This window comes from Oxyura jamaicensis, chromosome 2, assembly GCF_011077185.1.
Source record: "Oxyura jamaicensis isolate SHBP4307 breed ruddy duck chromosome 2, BPBGC_Ojam_1.0, whole genome shotgun sequence".
Lineage (NCBI taxonomy): Eukaryota > Metazoa > Chordata > Aves > Anseriformes > Anatidae > Oxyura > Oxyura jamaicensis.
The window spans coordinates 108082733-108100496 of NC_048894.1; the positions used below are offsets into that span (position 1 = coordinate 108082733).

The following is a 17764-nucleotide window of genomic DNA, read 5'->3' on the forward strand; positions in this document are numbered from 1 at the left end:
CCTGGATTTGAGCATGAACTTCTTGTCCATTGCTTTGGCAATGTACCTGCGAATGTTACTGGCGCATTTTCTTCTATTCCATATAAACATTCTTGGGCTGTTAAAGCTAAGGCTGCCAAAGTTTGGAGAGGTTTACTTTTGAGTGTGCTTAATTCAAATGACAAGAACAGTCCATTTATTTTGTGACCTATTTATAGCCATTAAACAAACTGTGGCATATGGATCTGCTTAACCTAATTCACTGCATTTGGTGGAAGATTAAGAGCGTGGAAAATACATTCATGAAAATAGGTATGCTTATGTCTGATACTGTATATAGCTCTGTATACTGCAGAATTGCCATTTATTAAAAATAAAATATGAATTTTAATACTTAAGATGATTTTTAGGTAACAATTGTAGCAGACCAAATATAAGGGGGAAGAGAGCGTAGTTATTTCTCATTGTGAGCTATGTATGACCACACTGATAAATCTCCAAAAACAGAATAAACACAAAAATGTGATTTATGTTCTGGCCCTTTTTAATAACAACAACACATTTTGAAGCTTTTCTGATTGTGCTTTTTTCAAGGAGTTCTCAACATGTTGAAAGAGTTGGTGTATTTTTCCATAACAAAGTATTTTTATATTTCCTCTTTTACCAAACTGCTAACTGTAATTCTCTTCTCACTTCTCAGGTTGTTTTTGAAGTGGTAACTTCAGGTCACCCTGGATATGTGGCCATTGACGAAGTGAAAGTTTTAGGACATCCTTGTAGTAAGTACCTACATACTATTTTAAGTCATCCCTCTAAACCGAATGTGCTACTGTGCTTCAATAAATGTTGAGCAAATGATACTGAAATTGTCAGAAAACAATGTCACTTCTATAAAAATAAGCTGAGTATGTACATAATGTTGCTAACGTATGAACACTGCACTGGCTTAGAAAATATATCCTATATATAACTTGTGTAGAGCACTAGGCATGAACCCCAGACCCTACCTGGGTCATCTAACGACTCCTTCAGAACAAGAATCATGAAGATTTGTTGAACAGCTTTCTGTCAGCATCAAAAATTCAATAGCCATAAGCTGAGGCATTAGTGAGGGGGACAGGCAATGCAAGAGCTGAATTGAATGTATGTGACTACATTTTCAAAACGTAGAAGGAAGGAAAACTCAGATGGCTCATGGCTGTGGCTTTACTAAACAAGATTTAGGATACTTTTTCAGGTATGCTTCAGGATAATAGCTAAATTTCTGCGTTTTTTGCATTCCTTATTTTTCAATTATGTTTCATTATCCTCTTATTAAGGATGTGTAATACTTAACTATCCTAAGTTCTTTTAAAACTGATTTAAAAATAAAACCTTGTGAATTAAAGCTTTCATATAATAATACAGGTATCTTTTAACAGACTACTTACAGAAACAATTATTTCATATAATTGCTATTGGTTAAATAAGGCTTACTAAAGTCATACATTAAGTTGTAGGTTGTAGTCTTACTGCCAAACAACCAAGTGGGGAAAAAGGCACCAAATTCTGTGTAATTGTTTACCCTCTTTTTATGATATATTGTACCTGTATGCATTCTTTGTGGCTTATAAGTAAGAGCAGCAATTTAAAATCAAAACTGATTTATCAGTTAATATTAGAGCACCTTATAAAAATTGTTTTAGTGTTAGTGACAAGAAGACACAGACATTTCTCGAAGCATGGAGACAGTAATGCAGACTCAGCAGCTGTTATTTCTGAATCACTTAGTTCTAATAAACACAGCAGGCTCTCATGTTGTTAGGCAGTATTTGTGCTTTTGCAGTTTGAATTTGTATCTTTGCTTTGGCTAGGGTAAGTCTAAAGCATCACTTTATCAGCATAATAATTTTCGTTATGCAGATTTTGAGAGGTTTGATCTGTGCATTTGTTCTGTAAACCTGCAAGTAGCTCTTACTGATGGGAAGACTGAGTTATACCCCGTAGTTTTTAGAGTTCTAATTTGACAATGATGCAATACAGAAGCTTTAATGAAACAGTTCTTTCATAGAAGCATAGAATCACTTAGGTTGGAAAAGACCTGCAAGATCTTTTCCAACCTAAGTGATTCTATGCTTCTATGCTTCATTAAGACATCAAACTAGTTACATTGTCTACAAGAAAACTGAAAAAAGTGTGAGAATTGGAATTGAACTGTCTTGTATATAAAACTTTGTAAGACTTCTAATGACTATTCTTCCTGTATATTGACTGAAAGAAATACTTTTTGCAATGATCAAATTTTTAAACAAAAATTGAAATGGGAAAAATACCTACTAGGGAGTTGTCAGGGTAGTATGGACAACGACCAAGTAGTAAACAAGCCTGCATGTAGAACACAAAAAGCATGTGTTGTGGTGATTGGTTGGTTGGGGTTTTTCATCAAAGTGTGTGTTTGCTTTTTTAAAAAAATGAAAAACCCTTTCTACTTACACCATACCTCGTAATTCAGAAAGGCATAATTCCAGAGTTCAGGAGGACTGAGTTAAAAAATAAGTAGGGTAAAAGCAGATGGGAAAGAAAAAGAAATAGAAAAAGTGACTGAGAAATGGGGAACTTGCTGGATAATTTTACCGGATAGTCAGACTGTAACAGTCTGGTGGGCAGAGAAGAGGATGACTTTGGCCTCAAGTCTGTCTGTCCTAATTCCATTGGGAAGTGCTTAAAAAAAAAGAAAAGCACTGTGTCTAATAATTTTTCTAAAACAGCAGTTATTATGAAAACATTGCCTCCTGTAGTTAATATTAACTTGGGCGATTTTATTCCATCTCCTGCTTCTTATACTGCCTTATGCTGGATATTAAATAATTTGTTTTCTGGAACCCTGGTAGCTGGTTGTTTAAATACTCCTAAAAAACTGTAATTTGTCCCAGTGATAAGCTCTTCTAAGAAAATGTCATCAACACTTTAAACAGTTGCAGTGCTGTGCTAGAAAGCGTGTTTGGTTGCTTAGTTTATTGCTAGTACTAACATTTCTATGACTGAAAGCAATGTTCCGTGCCTAGCTTATCTGCTAGTATAGACAGTGCAAAAATTCTCCTTGTCTGCATTAGGATTTGAATGGCTGGGCAATAATGCCTTTTCAAGGGTGAGTTTCTGTATCAAATTTCTATCTTTTCTGTGTCATGTTGTTGACTCTTCCCAGTAAAACAGAAATACACATGCTGCCTTTCCTCCTTCAGTAGACATGGTTCTTGTTTGAATATCTGTTTCATTTGTTAGGTTATTTGCAGCTGTATTGCTTTCATTTTTTTACTGTGAGTGTTTACTCTTTCTAAATGAAAAGTAAGCATTGGGATGGAGGATGCATTGTATTTTGGCTTTCTGCAGTGTTGTTGAAAAGAATTGTATTTAAAGAATATAGTTGTGGTTGGTGAGAAGCGTTATGTTGGCATTTTAGCTGTTTTGGTATGCTACAATTCTAAAGCATCTCCTCTATAGATACTACCTGGTTAAAAAGAAATACCTGTTTCCCTGACAACATCACTCAACTTCTTACTGTTTTGTCTAGTCAGTAATGTAAGTATCTAATAGATTTTGGTTCAAAACATCAATTAGTTTTCAATATCATCTGTATTAATACAGTTTGTTATTGCAAAAGGGATGCTGAGCTAAGGTAATTCACACAGCAGGAACAATTAAATAGCACCCTTCTATCCTGCTTTTTCCCAGGTATAGAACAATAAAAGAATAAAATTAAAACAATCTAAAGTATAATGTCTAGTAAGTGATTTTAATCTTTTAAAGTGGGGCCATTAAATACGTTCCTTGTATTAATCATAGCCAGTATTTCCATGTTGCATAAATTCAATACCTTTTCTTCTTTCAACAGCAAAAACTCCGCATTTCTTGCGTCTTCAGAGTGTGGAAGTCAATGCAGGACAATTTGCTACTTTTCAGTGTACTGCCAATGGGAAATACAGTTCAAGTGACAGACTTTGGTTACAGGTAATTTATTTATTTCTTAATACACTGAGGTCTGGGGGGAAGGGGAGTTCTCCACTGTGAAAGAACTGTAAAACATATGAAAAATGGTAGAGCTGTCTGTTTGATCAATACTATATTTTAGAGTGCCTTTGAACTGCTGTGAACTGCTGTAGGTGTTCTGTAGTAGAAAATTATATTGGTTTTGTTTTCATGATTGGTTTTTATTCATGATCTATGGAGAACACGAATAAACGCTAACTCCATAAGGAAGACCACATCGCTTTCTCCTAATGTTCCCTGGCTAACTGCAATATCACACATAATAATATCCTTGGCTCGCCTCTACCTCTTTTTAAGCTAGTATTTTCAGCTAAAATTGTATTATTTCTTTTCAAGTTTGGAGAAGACCAGTATGGCAGTTAAATCAGACTTTCTGCTTTAGAGACGCAAAGAATGTCATTGAGCCCGTAACTTTTACTTACTCAGTAATGTAGCTACTAGATAGACGTCAGATCTTCATTTAAAGGCTGTCCACAACTCCTTGTCTGTATGTGTAACCTTACATCAAAAAGATGCATTTTCCTTGATCTCTTTTAGTAACGGGATGCAAATTCTACTGCTGTCTTGCTGCTATCATGCCAGAGTTATCTGCTCTCCATTGCAAGCAGTAGTCTGTATTTAGATTTAGCGTCAGGTATATACCAACCTCCAGATCCCTCTACCTTCCATATGTGAAAAACATGCTAGATCTGAGATGTTGTCTATGAGAAGCAAATAAAGATGCCCACCTCTGGAGATCAGTCAGATGGAGCTGTGATATATGGAGAGGAAGGGATAGGAGAAAAGGAAGCAATAGTAACAGGTGGGACTTTGAGATGAAATTATCTATTTTTGTTTCTGTCTTTTAAACAATGTCAGGCTTTTAGTATAGCTTGCCTTTCACCTTGCACTTGGTACACAATTTCATCAAGCATTTTGGAAATGATTCAAATATGTAGGACAGGTTAAAAAGCTGGGTAGTTATATTTCTGTATACATATTGCAAACTACATATGGGTAGTTACAGGAAAACTAATACCCAAATAAGTAAAACCACCTGAAAAGCAAAAACATGTAGTTATCTGTATATGAACGATGAACTGTAAAGTCTACACAAAGAGCCTGATCAAAATGCAATGGAAGTCTCCTTTGTTTTTATTTGGCTTTGTATGGGCATTTTCAACCTGTGCTGATATAGGGCTGACATTTCTCTAACTCTCCAGCCATTTAAAGACAGTATTATAATGTTGAAATGGGAGAATTAGACTCCTGTCTTCCCTAAGCCACTGAGATTTTGTGAAAGCATGATTTTCCAGTCATGAAAAGAATTTAGCACGTATGGGGAAAATAATAGGTTGTTATATTGTCAGTGATAACCTTTCTAGAGCCTTTGAACTTTTGCATAATGCTCTTTTGTCAAATTGAGGTGAGAATTCATTATAGAGAAATCCTGATTCAATTCTGTAGGTTTTTTCTATAGGTTTTATGGCAGTGTGATTTCAGCAATACTGATACCAGAATATCGTTGCTGAAATTAGTTAAGTGATCCTTTGCTTATACATGATTACAAGAAGATTTTTTTCTCCATGTGAAGGATAAGAAAGTAGTGACTGACTGCTGCCAACTATTTTTTGAGGAATTTCATCCTTCTTCGTGTCCAATGTTTTTTTAGCTTGCCCATATAGCTGCAGTTCCCTCTGGTAATCAGTCCAAGAGTGTGCAGCTTCCAGTTGTGCTCTTGTATAAGAACAGTTTAAAAGTTAACAGGATCTCCTGGATTGCTTGGATTTGTTTTTGTACTTGTTTGCCAGTTTCCACAGATGTTTGCTTTAAGAATGGTCGGACAGCTCCATGTGTGGGATACCGCAAACCAGGGCTAAGAGATACACACCAATAGCTGTGTGCTTCTCACCAATAGCTGTGTGCTAGCATACTTAGGTCACTACAGGGTAAAAGATCCCCAGAGCTGGAGTCCTCCCTCAGTTAATGAGAGCATCTGGTTTCATGGTGTGATACTGATGAATTTTATGTATGCCTGCCTCTAACATCTCATGCCACTGCCACAGGACCATGAGTACAATGCAGCTATCTGTAACAGCTGTCAGAAAACACGGTATCTTCTATGCTGTATGACATGACTAGTTAAATAAACATTAAAGATCCTTTGGTTGCTGATAGCGGTAGAACCAATATTCAGTTAAAGAACATCTTAAAAGAGATTCTTATGAACACTAGAGCCAGAATAAAATGAGCACTGTTCTGTAGAAAAATTTATGCTGGCACTCCGGTAATTCAGGTTTTAGTGGTACTACAAACAGGTTGTGCAATCTCTCTGATATGCTGACTTTGTCTGCTAGTAATATAAAGCCTTTTCTTTGTTGGATGGTTTCCTTATATTTTTAAACCCTTAAGGGAAAACGGTAACAAATAAATAAATAAATACAATTGTGTGATGACAAAAGGAACCCCCATTTTTGTCAGGGGCCTTTCAGCATTGCTGCCATGTAAGTCATGTCCATATTTCTAATGTGTTTAGACATGGCACTTCCAAAATATCATGAGATAATTTGCTCCCAAATTATTTTCAATACCTGTCATTTTTTTCCAGATTCACATTGTTAGTCTGAAATACAGGTAAATTGCCTGTGAAATCGCAGAGCCACTGCATTCAATAACATTTCTGATTGCTTCCAGTGCTGGCAGGATTTCCCTCTTGTACTTCTATTTCTTTTATACAGTAGCCCCCAGCTTGTATGCAGCAGTAGACATCAAGTGTGGTAGTACAGGTTTTTCTGGCAAGCAAATACGTTACTTTTTACACTCTGCTGGACTGTTAGGGATATAAATTCCTTAAAAGAAATAAATAATTGTAACTTGGTAGGTTATTTTTATCTCCTTTTCTCTGCTGAGTAATTGTTGCAAATGGCATAGACTTTCTTAGCTTAATAATGCCAAGGCCCTGAAACAGTCCTAAGTGAAATTCACAAGTCATGTTTTATTCACCCCTCACACCTTTTTATTTATTTTATTTTATTTTATTTTATTTTATTTTATTTTATTTTATTTTATTTTATTTTTAAAGCCTATCCCACTTTTATTCCCTGTGGAACATTGAAGTCTGGAGTATAATAGAAGGTTTTGCAATTGAAGTGGTGACGGGGTACCAAAACTCACAGGTTATTATCAGTACGGGATGACTCTTTCTGTTCTATTGGATAATTGAACAAAAATGTCATCCCTGTGCTGTTTGGCTCCCACTGTAAGGACTGTAGCAATTGCTGTAACTTTTTTTTTTGTTTGTTTTTAATTGAACTAATTGATCTTTGAAACTACAAATCCCAGACATTGAAGCTAACAATAAGATAAAGCACTAGGCACTAAAAGAGTTGGGAGTCCCAAGAAAAGTAAATACAATTCAGAAAAGAAAAAAGATACGTTTGTAGGTGAGAGCCAAAGTTAGAATTTGGAAAGAAATGAACATGTGGAACACAGACCACTTAATGGTCAAGTGAAAACAGCTGAGGTATTGTCTTCTGAAAAACTTGTGTTAAAGCCAGTATTTAGTAAAATGGCAGGAAAAAAAAAAAAAAAAAAAAAAGTATTATGGGAGAAAAAAGGGTAGAATTCTTTTTTGAAAGTAACCTTCTTCTGACTCACCCTTGCATATTGAAAGAACAAACATTTTGCTTTCCAGCACCAGCCAAGAATTTAAATAGCAGTTTACAAAGAAAAATAAAATTTAGAAAATTGGGGGTTTACTTAAAAACAGGTAGGTATCTTCCACTGCAAGCTGAAGATACACAAGTACAGAGATTTTCTTCTCTGCAGGTGCATGAAGTTTGAACTTGCATGTACTGAATATTTAGATATACAAGATAATATACTCAATAGTAACTGAAATTAAAATTATGATCAAATGAAAACTGTTTAAATATTAAAATAATTGTTTTCAAGGCTATACTTGGGAAAAGTTGTGCCTCTGCAGCCTTTTTCCATAGCACTTTCCTTGTTCAGTGTCCACTGATGTTACTGCAACAGCAAGTGCTCAGTACTTCTGGGAAATGACCTGGAAGATGTAAATTGGGTACGTCAAAGGTAGCCTTTCCTGAGAGGGTGGTTCCTCAAACAGTGGAAAGCTACATTTGATGAAAGAAAGAGGTCATCGCTTCAGTGAATTAATGTGTTTTTCCTAGCCTCCTTGTAAAAGTGGTTGACATTCAAATAATTACTTTAAAATATCATTCTGAGACATGTATCTTTATTGGAAAAATAAAGACCTAAGAGTAAAGCTTAGTCAAAATAACAACAGGATCTTGTAATAGAAGATGTCTCTAATCTGTGATAAGTGACAGCATCAGATGTACCAAAAGCAGGAGGCTGATAGGTGCTCTTTGAAGGGGAGAGGGTGAAACCTTTCAAACCTGTGATTTATACATGCAGAATATCTGCTAGTGTATTTGCAGCCAAGAAGGTAACAACATTATCACTCTAGTGGCAGATCTTCTCTACCATACATGAACAGTTTATTGCCTGTTAATAAAGGATTTGGTGTTCTTTCTTGTCTCACCTGAAAACTGTCTTCCACCTTATCAATTTTCTTAAATAATCTTCTGCTGAAAGTATGAAGAAGATGAAAGATTTTATTCCGCTATACACAAAACTTGTATGCGTTATTAATTATTATTCAAAAGATGATACAAATTCTGTGTCAGAGAGAGTTCTGGAAAACAAATTGTTTTCTTAGAAATACGTATATACACTCACAAATGAGAAGTGTTGAAAACATCCTTCTCAGAGTGTAGAACCAATGCTATCGCTCCCGGCAAATTATGAAAACAAAATATGTTTATAGGATGTACAAAATATTTTGTGTGTTTTTGTGTGCCTCTCCTTGATTATGTGCATTGCATAAAATATCCCAGGAGATGAACCCATTTCCTAGAGTTTCATAAGAATTTTTGTTATGGTGTAAACTTTCTGGGGCTTTAATTTAATTCCATTTTCATAGATAAGTCTAGAAACACTTAAGGAAAAAAAATATTTCAAATATTTTTCTAGTGCTAAGATCATGAAGCAGCACTTTACCTGTTAAAATGAAATCATACACACTTGTAACAACTTAGTAACACAAAAAGAAAGGTGGAACTAGTAATGTAAATTGAGCAAAGAAATAGGCCTCAAGATGTTCTTTGGAATTAAAAAAAAAAAAAAAAAAGGGAAGTTTGAATCTGATCTGTTGGTGCTTTTGTGTACTGTGGGAGTGCAAGAGGTCCCTCTTCCTCCAGCTCATAAACCACTCAGTCTTCCAAGACTAATCAAAGTACCTTGTGCATAGCAAATTGCTGTGAATCCATTGATTTGATGAGAACTTTAACAACATGTAGCAACTAAATATTTTGCCATGTATCCTGATGTATATGCATCCTGGTGTGTTTTCTGTGTTTTCTTTGTAGAGAACCTGAGGTGGTTTTGCTGTTAGAATGATAATTAATGCCCTGTAGGAAGGGGAGAAGAGGGTGTCAATGAACATATATATATATATATATATTTTTTTTCTTTTTAATTCTGGTGACCATTTAATATTGTTTCTAGTTTGTAGTATGTTGATTTTTTTGTCTTCCTCTCTTTCCCACGGTGTATATTTAGTGCCTTTCTTTCATCCTGTGTTGTATCAGCAAGTCCACAGACAGTACAAAGCTAGGAGGAGTGGCTGATACACCAGAGGGTTGTGCTGCCATCCAGATGGACCTTGACAGGCTGGGGAAATGGGCAGAAAAGAACCTTATGGAATTAATTAAAAGGAAATGCAAAGTCATGCCCCACAGAAGGCATAACCCCATGTGACAGTACATACCTGGGGTCTGACAGGGTGGAAAGCAGCTTTGCAAAGAACCTGGCAGTCCTGGTGGGCAAGTTGACTGTGAGCCAGCTGTGTGCCCTTGCTGCAAAGACCAACAGCCTCCAGAGCTGCGTGAGGAGGTCAGCCAGCAGGCCACGGGAGATGATCCTTCCCAGCAATGGGGAGACACGTCTGGAATGCTAGGTACAGTTCTGGGTTCCCCAGTACACAAAAAAAAAAAGACATGGCTACACTGAATGGTGGTTAAGGGACTGGAAGATCTGACATAAAAGGAGAGAGCTGGGACTTGTCCAGTATGGAGAAGGAAAGTCTCAAGGGAAACCTTGGAGGGAGTAGGAATGGCATAGCCACATTCTTGTCCATGGTGCCTAGTGTCAGGACAAGAAGCAATGGGCACAAACTGAAATACAAAAAATTGCACTTAAACATTAGAAAAAAAAAGTTGTTAGGCTGTTCAAATACTGGGTGGGACTAACTCTCTCCAGAGCTCACTTCTAACCATAATTATTCTGTGGATTTGTGATAGTGTTCCTAAATCACTATCCCTGTCTGTAGCATTTAGTAACTTGACTAAAACAGAATTTCTGAAATTGAATTTCTTGGGTGAGGTGAGATGCTTGCCAACGTACATGTTCTGTTTTTAAGTAGTTGACTAGATTCCCCTGTTCTCCCATTTTAACATCTTGGACTGCCTTTTCTGTTAATTCCTATTTGTGTCAGTTTCTACTTCTTATTTCAATATTTACTTTGTTTATCATAAAGAAAGAGTCAGAAAATGCTCAGCAACAGGAGCATACAGAAGAAGAACAGCAAAACAGTTAGGATAGGGATTTGGCTAGCAATGAACACTGATCTACTGAACCTCTGATCCCACTCAAGTTCCAGCAATTTAGGTGGAGGGTGTAGTATATTGCTAGGAGATTGTCAGAAATAGAAAATCATCTGTTGATGCAGAGGCTGCAGTCTAGTACTGTGTGGCAGTGGTATAAGTGGCAAAAAGAAACTATTTTTCCTATGATTTGTAGAAGTGAAGAACAGAAAAATCAAATAGGTATTTTGAAGCATCGACGGAACAATGCACTGTTACCAGTATATCCCTGTTTCTCCTCACTTAGTATTTTTACAGCCCGATTTTATAAACAGCTACATGCAATACTGTATTGTTTATTTGGATTTGTGTTTATTTTAATGCCACTTGAACTTAAATTTGCACAGTCACAGTAAAATTATAGGAGACAAACTTCAATTGCTCTGATTTTCTACATTTTAAGAACTTTTATAAACTGTGATAGAAAGGTTTAGTTTAATTTACGTATTCTTTTTCCCTAAGGAGAAGCATAAAAAAGAAATGTAACAAATCTCAGCTTTCTAAATATCAAACTTGATACAATTTTAATATGTTCATATGTATTAGAGATCCCACACCAAATACTTGCAACAAGATATCTATATTTCATTGTTCCACTCTAACTGTGAGCAAATGCATGTACTGCATGCTTTATGCCTTTAGACAGTATATATTTAGATTGTATGAGAAATCTAATGCATTTTTCCATACATATACCATAATTTCCAGAACAGTTCCTGTAATAAACAAGCTGTTAGGTTAGGTGCTTACTCATAGAGGAAGACAAATGCCTTGCTTATGTGGAAAGCTTTGTTGCAAAAAGTTACATCACTTTTGTCTGGGCCATAGGGCTGAAGGCTTCATCACACAGCAATCCTTTTCTCTATTCTTCTTCTGTCTACTGGGATGCAGCCTACCATCGGTGATAACACCAGCCAGGCTTTTTTTCCTGGACTTGCTCTGACATATATGTAGATTCAGTGAATTTTTCTGTGATGCTAGGATTTCTCATAGAGAATATTCAATTATTAGTGGTACCAGAGGCAAGGAGAAGTTATACAGTCATGAAGAGTTAATGATAATCCGAGATAACATATGTAAGAAACAGAAAAACATTTTGATATCGATGTACCTGTGAAGTGTTTTGACTTCAATGACATTTCAGAGCTGACCAGCAGAAACAGTTGAGCCTGGTGTTTTTATTAGTAAACTATGTGTAGCTGAATTTACAAAATGTCTTTGGAGTGTGGTAAGAAAGTATAGTAAAGGTGACTTTCCATCTTGTATCCCACCTTTCTTTTTTAGGCTAGCGTCAGTGAGGCTGAGTGGCCCATGAAGTGCTGTGTACTCCTACCATTGGCATTGTTCTCTGAGTGCTGAGATTGCTTTGAAACTAAATTCTCGAAATCAGGAAAGTGGTATACTGTCAGGAGTCTTGGAAATGAGTATTGCCAACTTGCCACCCACTTGTTTTTACATCCATGTGTAGTGAAATCTTTTCCACCACAGCTGTGTGCTGCCCAGGCTGGTTATTGCAAGGGATTTCTGAATGTTCCTGAGAAAAACAAACCATTGAATAAATAGAAGAATGGAGGCCAACTTGCTAAGGCAGTGCCCCGGTACAAACACCGATGGATGTTAGACTGACATCTTATTTCTACCCACTTCCCATTTAGCACAATGGTGGCTCACAGAGCTACTGTGACCAATGAAATACGCAGCTGGAAAACTAAAATGCTTGGTGGTGCAGAAGCTACTGTGAATTTACATGCTAACCTTACACTACTTGTATGAGACTGTAATAGTGGAGATAAAAATAAATCTCACATTTCTTCTGCTCCAAAACTTCACAGAAGCCTAGGTAGCAAAGCTGTTTTACAGGGGAAGCCTCCTAATCTACCCAGAATACCCTACCAGGCAGCAGCCAGGTGTTGGTAACGATGAAGAAATGTTAGCATGTTTTGTTACTAATATTAAATAAATACATAGAAGGGTAATTGGAAGAAAAAAGTTCACTCCTAAACCTCAGGAACTAGTTCCACCATTCCTAAGTGATGAGGATGCAGACCACATTTTGGAAGCTTAAAATGTTACCTAAAATATTTGACTTCCAGTGAAAATACCTGACAGAAGCCACTATAAAGTTCTACATTGTGGCATCAATCAAAACATCTGGTGAATCAGAGACTTTTTAAACCACAGAACAACACAGACATCGCTGACTGTGATACGAAAAAGAAACTAAAAACGTTTGGTGTGTGCACATTGGCAACTTAGATTATTTTTATGCAAGAAAACTAAACAATGTTTGATCCAGTACAATAAAGAGTACTGTAAACTGAGGGGAGAGAGCTGCTTAGGTCTGTAGAGCCAGTCAGCCATTGGATTGCAAGGAGTGACACTGGGTGGTGTTCTTCAGCAACTTCCTTCATCACCTGGCTAGGAGAGGTAGATGCTGCTCTGCCAAGAGTGTGCATCTGACACTAAAATATGTATTTTGGGTTTGACTAAGTTATCAACTGTTGCTGCTTATACAGAGAATATAGAATCTGAAAACTTGTAATATAGGTATTAATTTTTTTGTCTTGAAGAAAGACGTTTTATCAAAACAATACTTTTCAAACTCATAATCGTCTACTTGGTAATCTCCTGTGACCAAAATATATCTTTGCAGAAAGGTAAATTGGAAAGAATTATGGCTGTAGAAGTTTTGCTTTTAGAGATGCACTGGAAACTGTATGGAGTCCACCAGGGCCTTGGTTATGGACAACAGAACAAAACCTTAAGGGAGTTGGAGACAGCTTGGCAAAGTTTGTTTTCAACTAATCTGCAAAATTAGCAGATTTTGCTCTTCCTTCCTTGCTGAAGATGTCCCGTTGCACCTTATATCTATAAAGAGAGTAAGAAGTGCCACCTTAAGGGAGCCATAATTATTTTTATTTAATAAGGATTATATGAAACTTGGACTTTAGACAGAAAGCTTCTGGTAACAGGTAGTTGTTCCTTCCTGTTAATTTTTCCCCATTTTAGAACTGTCTCAAATACTCAAACACTGGCAGTTATTAATAAATTAACTACTTAAATTAATAAAAATATACATTAACATGCAGAAAATGTGCATACCTGAAGACATGTATGGACACATGCAAGTTACAGGGGATGCACAAGTAGTGAATTAAATCTGTCCCTCTCCTCCACCCCAATCCATCCCCTGACATGTTTTCATTTGATGAAGTGACCCCTAAGAAAAGTTGTTCCGGGATTGCCTTCAGCAGCCTACCCTTGTTGCTGTTCTCATCTGAATTTGAAAATGAAGTGACCAAGGTATTGTTCTTTTTTCAAGAGCCTCAGTGTGATGTGTTAATCTTCCAGTTATTCTGGAGTGTTAAATAATATAGTAAATGGTGATTGGCAGACTTGAGATAATGAAGCAGTTGACCTGTGCCACCAGGGGGTGGTTAAATTCAACTTGCGTTTCAACAGCGTGTTAGGTATGCCTGTTTCTGGGCCCTGAAGACTGCCTTGATAGGGAGAACAGCTCAGCAGCAGCAGAATCACTTCGGGACACGTACAAGTTAGGCAATTGATGAAGTAAATTCAATAAGCTTTCCGTGCTCTGCTCTTGGACCTTTGGGAGAAAGAAACAGTGACCTTTACAATGAATACTGTAGTTAAAATGTACAAACTTACTGCTGGGAGGCATAGTGTTCAAATTGGAGTTGAATGGAGCCTTCTTTTTTAAGACCAAGGGCTGTTTAAGCTGTTTGAGGCAAAGAGAACTGAAGTAAAGGCTAAATTAAATTAAACCCAAAGGGAAGATGATAGGAAGGATGCAGAGCACTGGGGGAGGTTGGGTTGGGGGTGGGAGTTGTCGAACTATGTGACCAATGCGGTAATTAAGACTGAAACACCCCCAGCTAGACCCCTCCACTTAGCTTCTCTGCTACATGAACCAACATGTACGTTGCTTATTACTGATTATTACTGCTATGACTGTCTTTGTTTGCAAATTACACTGGGGAGCGCTTTACTTTAGCTTTCTTTAGGCATCAGTGTGTGTTTCTTCTCGCCGTTCATTCCTCCCACTCCGACCAGTCAGTTCAGGAGGCGTCTGTCCCAGCCTGAACAGGGCAGTTTCTCATCATGATATTTGTGTTTATTTTTTGGCTACTCTGTAAGACTCATCATTTAGTTTTGCCTGTTACTCTGCTCATTTAAAACTTCAAGTTTTTAAAATTTAGACTTGAGGTTGTCCCCAGAACTTGCATGTTCGACTTTCTTCATGCGCCTGGCACTGGGCACAAGCACAATGTTTTTTCACCTGTCCTGTTACGTGCTTGGATAGAAAAGGCAAACAAATGCCCATATCACTTTCCATTGTACATTTGAATGAAAATTATGCTAATGATCTTTTCTTCATCATTTTCTCCTAATCACTCTGCACCATCCATATGCCTGGCATCTGCAAATCTCAAAGCCAGAGTATTTAAAATCATTTACATATTCTCTTTATTCTTCAGCAAGGTGCTCATCCTAACTCTTGGAATTTTTAATACAAATAAAACTATGATGAGAAGTGCTTAGTGTTCTATATTTCAAAGAATTAAGATAAGGAGTAAGATTAAATGACTTTATAAATAGGTCTGTGGGTTCAGCAAAATGCTTAGCAGATACATGGATTGTTGCCATAATTTCTTTGTGAAATATAAACCTTTCCTTTAGAGAGAGATTTCCTAGTGCTCTGTTTTCTCCAGATGTTTCTGAGAACATAATTCTGTACAAGCGGTTTTGTATTCTGTTGTGTGCAGTTAGAGAAAGTTTGGAATTTTTACATATTTGTGAGCACTGCAAAATTGTTAGAGAATGTTAACACTTCTCAATCTGGAAATTCATGTAAAAAAAAAAAAAGGAAAAGAGATTTTTTTTCTTTTTTCTTTGAAAATCTCTATGTAGTTTTGCTGCTGTCACAATGACACAAAACAATTTCAATATGTAAGTACTGAGTAACTACTTTTGTTAAATTACATTGAGTTTAGTGGCTCCAGAAAATGCAATAATGTCTTTTTTTTACTTTCTGTATGTTTAATTGTATCTTCAAATAGATGTCATTGCTTAATATTTGATATTGTGACTACTTGATCTGCAACTTGTGTATATTTTACAATTATTACCTGGCAGCTCCAACAAGCATTTAGATTTAGTCATAAGAAGTAGAGATTTATGGAGAGCTGTATCATTTGAAGAAAAGGATCAGTTAGCAAACATTAAAATATTGCAATAGGAAATCTTTCCCAAACAGTAAAATAATAACATTTTGCCTGAATGCCCGTTAGTTACATGCGGAGTGCAATTCTAGCTCATAGTAGAGTAATTCCAAACAGGACAATAATAATCTTTTTTCCAGCATGGCCTCATTACTTGAATGAAATACACTTGTTAACTTACACAGATGGAATAAATGCAGGATAATCACAGGATCTGTGGTGGTTCTAATCTACATTGACAAGCAGTTGTCTTGGTTATGAAAGCAATTCTGGAAATTCAGAAGTAGAGCCAGCTATCTAAATTATTAGAATGAAAAAATATCAACTCTGTGAAGCAATTTTGTTGAGGTATTAATTACTATTTGATTTAGATGTTATAAATATTTTAAACAAAATTACTTCTGGCATTGCTGATGTTATTTGAGATCCCACCGGTACGACTCTAATCAGGATTTTACAAATGTGCATATCTGAAAGTGGGATAACGCAAGCCCTTTCTTCTAATGAATGTATGAAAAGCTGCTTAATCTACCTGCATGGACGGAGGGTGACTGACCGGTGTTTCCTTTTAAGTCCCTTCTGGCAAAATTGCTGAAAAATGCCTTGAGAATGATTAATTCAGAGGTAGTGCGGGATATAACATCCCAGAACTTCAACCGCTTTGAATTACTGCTGCATTTTTGTTAAAACTATTTCTGAAAGGTTTAATATATATCTTGTTGCTTCTAAATTGCTGTTCATTTAGGAGACTTAGAGTTGGTTCATTGCCTAAAAGGGACTGTGAGTCTAATTTAAATAACCATCAACCTATTTCTTTTCACTCTAGCTTGGCTAAGATGGAAAAAATAATGTGAATATTTAAGGTGCTTTAAGCTGTCTCTGCTTTAAGCTGTGTGCATTTATGGTGGTACAAGGGCTATGGATTTTCAAGCTGTGTATATCCTGAGGTGTTAAATTAAGATATATCTTTTTTATACCCATATATATTAAGTAACATGTTGCGTAATAAAAAATGTATTCTTGCCAGTGACTTACCAGTTAAATATATTCATTATTTTGCTTAAATAGCGAATATGGGTTTTTGTTGTTGTTTTGTTTTGTTGGTGGTATTTTTTTTGGGGGGGGGGGGGGAAGTGTTCTCTGAGCATTTGAAAACATGGGGGTTTCTCAGCAGCCAGCAGAATATGTTGTTTTCACTTTCGGATCTAAGCACCTTGCAATCTTTTTGTGGTCAAAATTATTCTGCACTAAGAAAGCTACATAGCTTTACGCCTTGGGGACATAGCCTTTGTACTCCAAGCAGGTCTAGCATTAAATGATTAAGGCAGATTCCTCTTTCCAAAGAATGAAGTGTCCTGTTCACACAGTTCTCTAAGTCCCAGTGGCAGAAAGAGCTAGCAGGCTTAATCTGTAGTAAAGCCTCCATCTTTCACATGGCAAAGCAGAGCTACCAAGCAAAGTAAAAAGACATGTATTTATCTTGGTGAACTAGATTTAAAAACAACGATAACAAACTAGGAGGATTCTGTAAAGGAACTTTTCTTAACGGGTTTTAATATATAATGCCATAATGTTTCATTGTAAATCGTGAATTTTATACCATTTTCTGCAGCAGGATTAGAAAATTACAGACCTGTCATTTTTTTTTTGTTTAATTTTCAATAAGATATGATGTATTTGTGAAGACTTCCACATAAAGACTGTTAGTTTGCAAGACCTATTGGTAAATTTCAGCATCTATCTTAAAAGAACTGAGATAAAATTTTTAATTACTGTAATTAGAAAAGCAATAGATTGTAAGTGATCTCA

The 17764-nt window shown here is 36.3% G+C and overlaps 1 protein-coding gene across 11 annotated transcripts in view; it reads left to right on the forward strand.

Moving 5' to 3' along the window:
- The window catches only part of PTPRM (protein tyrosine phosphatase receptor type M), a 480584-nt gene that overhangs the window by 166792 nt on the left and 296028 nt on the right, over positions 1 to 17764 (forward strand). For all 11 annotated transcript variants that reach the window (XM_035316805.1, XM_035316797.1, XM_035316798.1 and 8 more), the window contains exons 4-5: positions 680 to 758; positions 3851 to 3966. In XM_035316805.1, coding sequence (XP_035172696.1) covers positions 680 to 758; positions 3851 to 3966 — 195 coding nt within the window. The remainder of the gene's footprint in view (positions 1 to 679; positions 759 to 3850; positions 3967 to 17764) is intronic.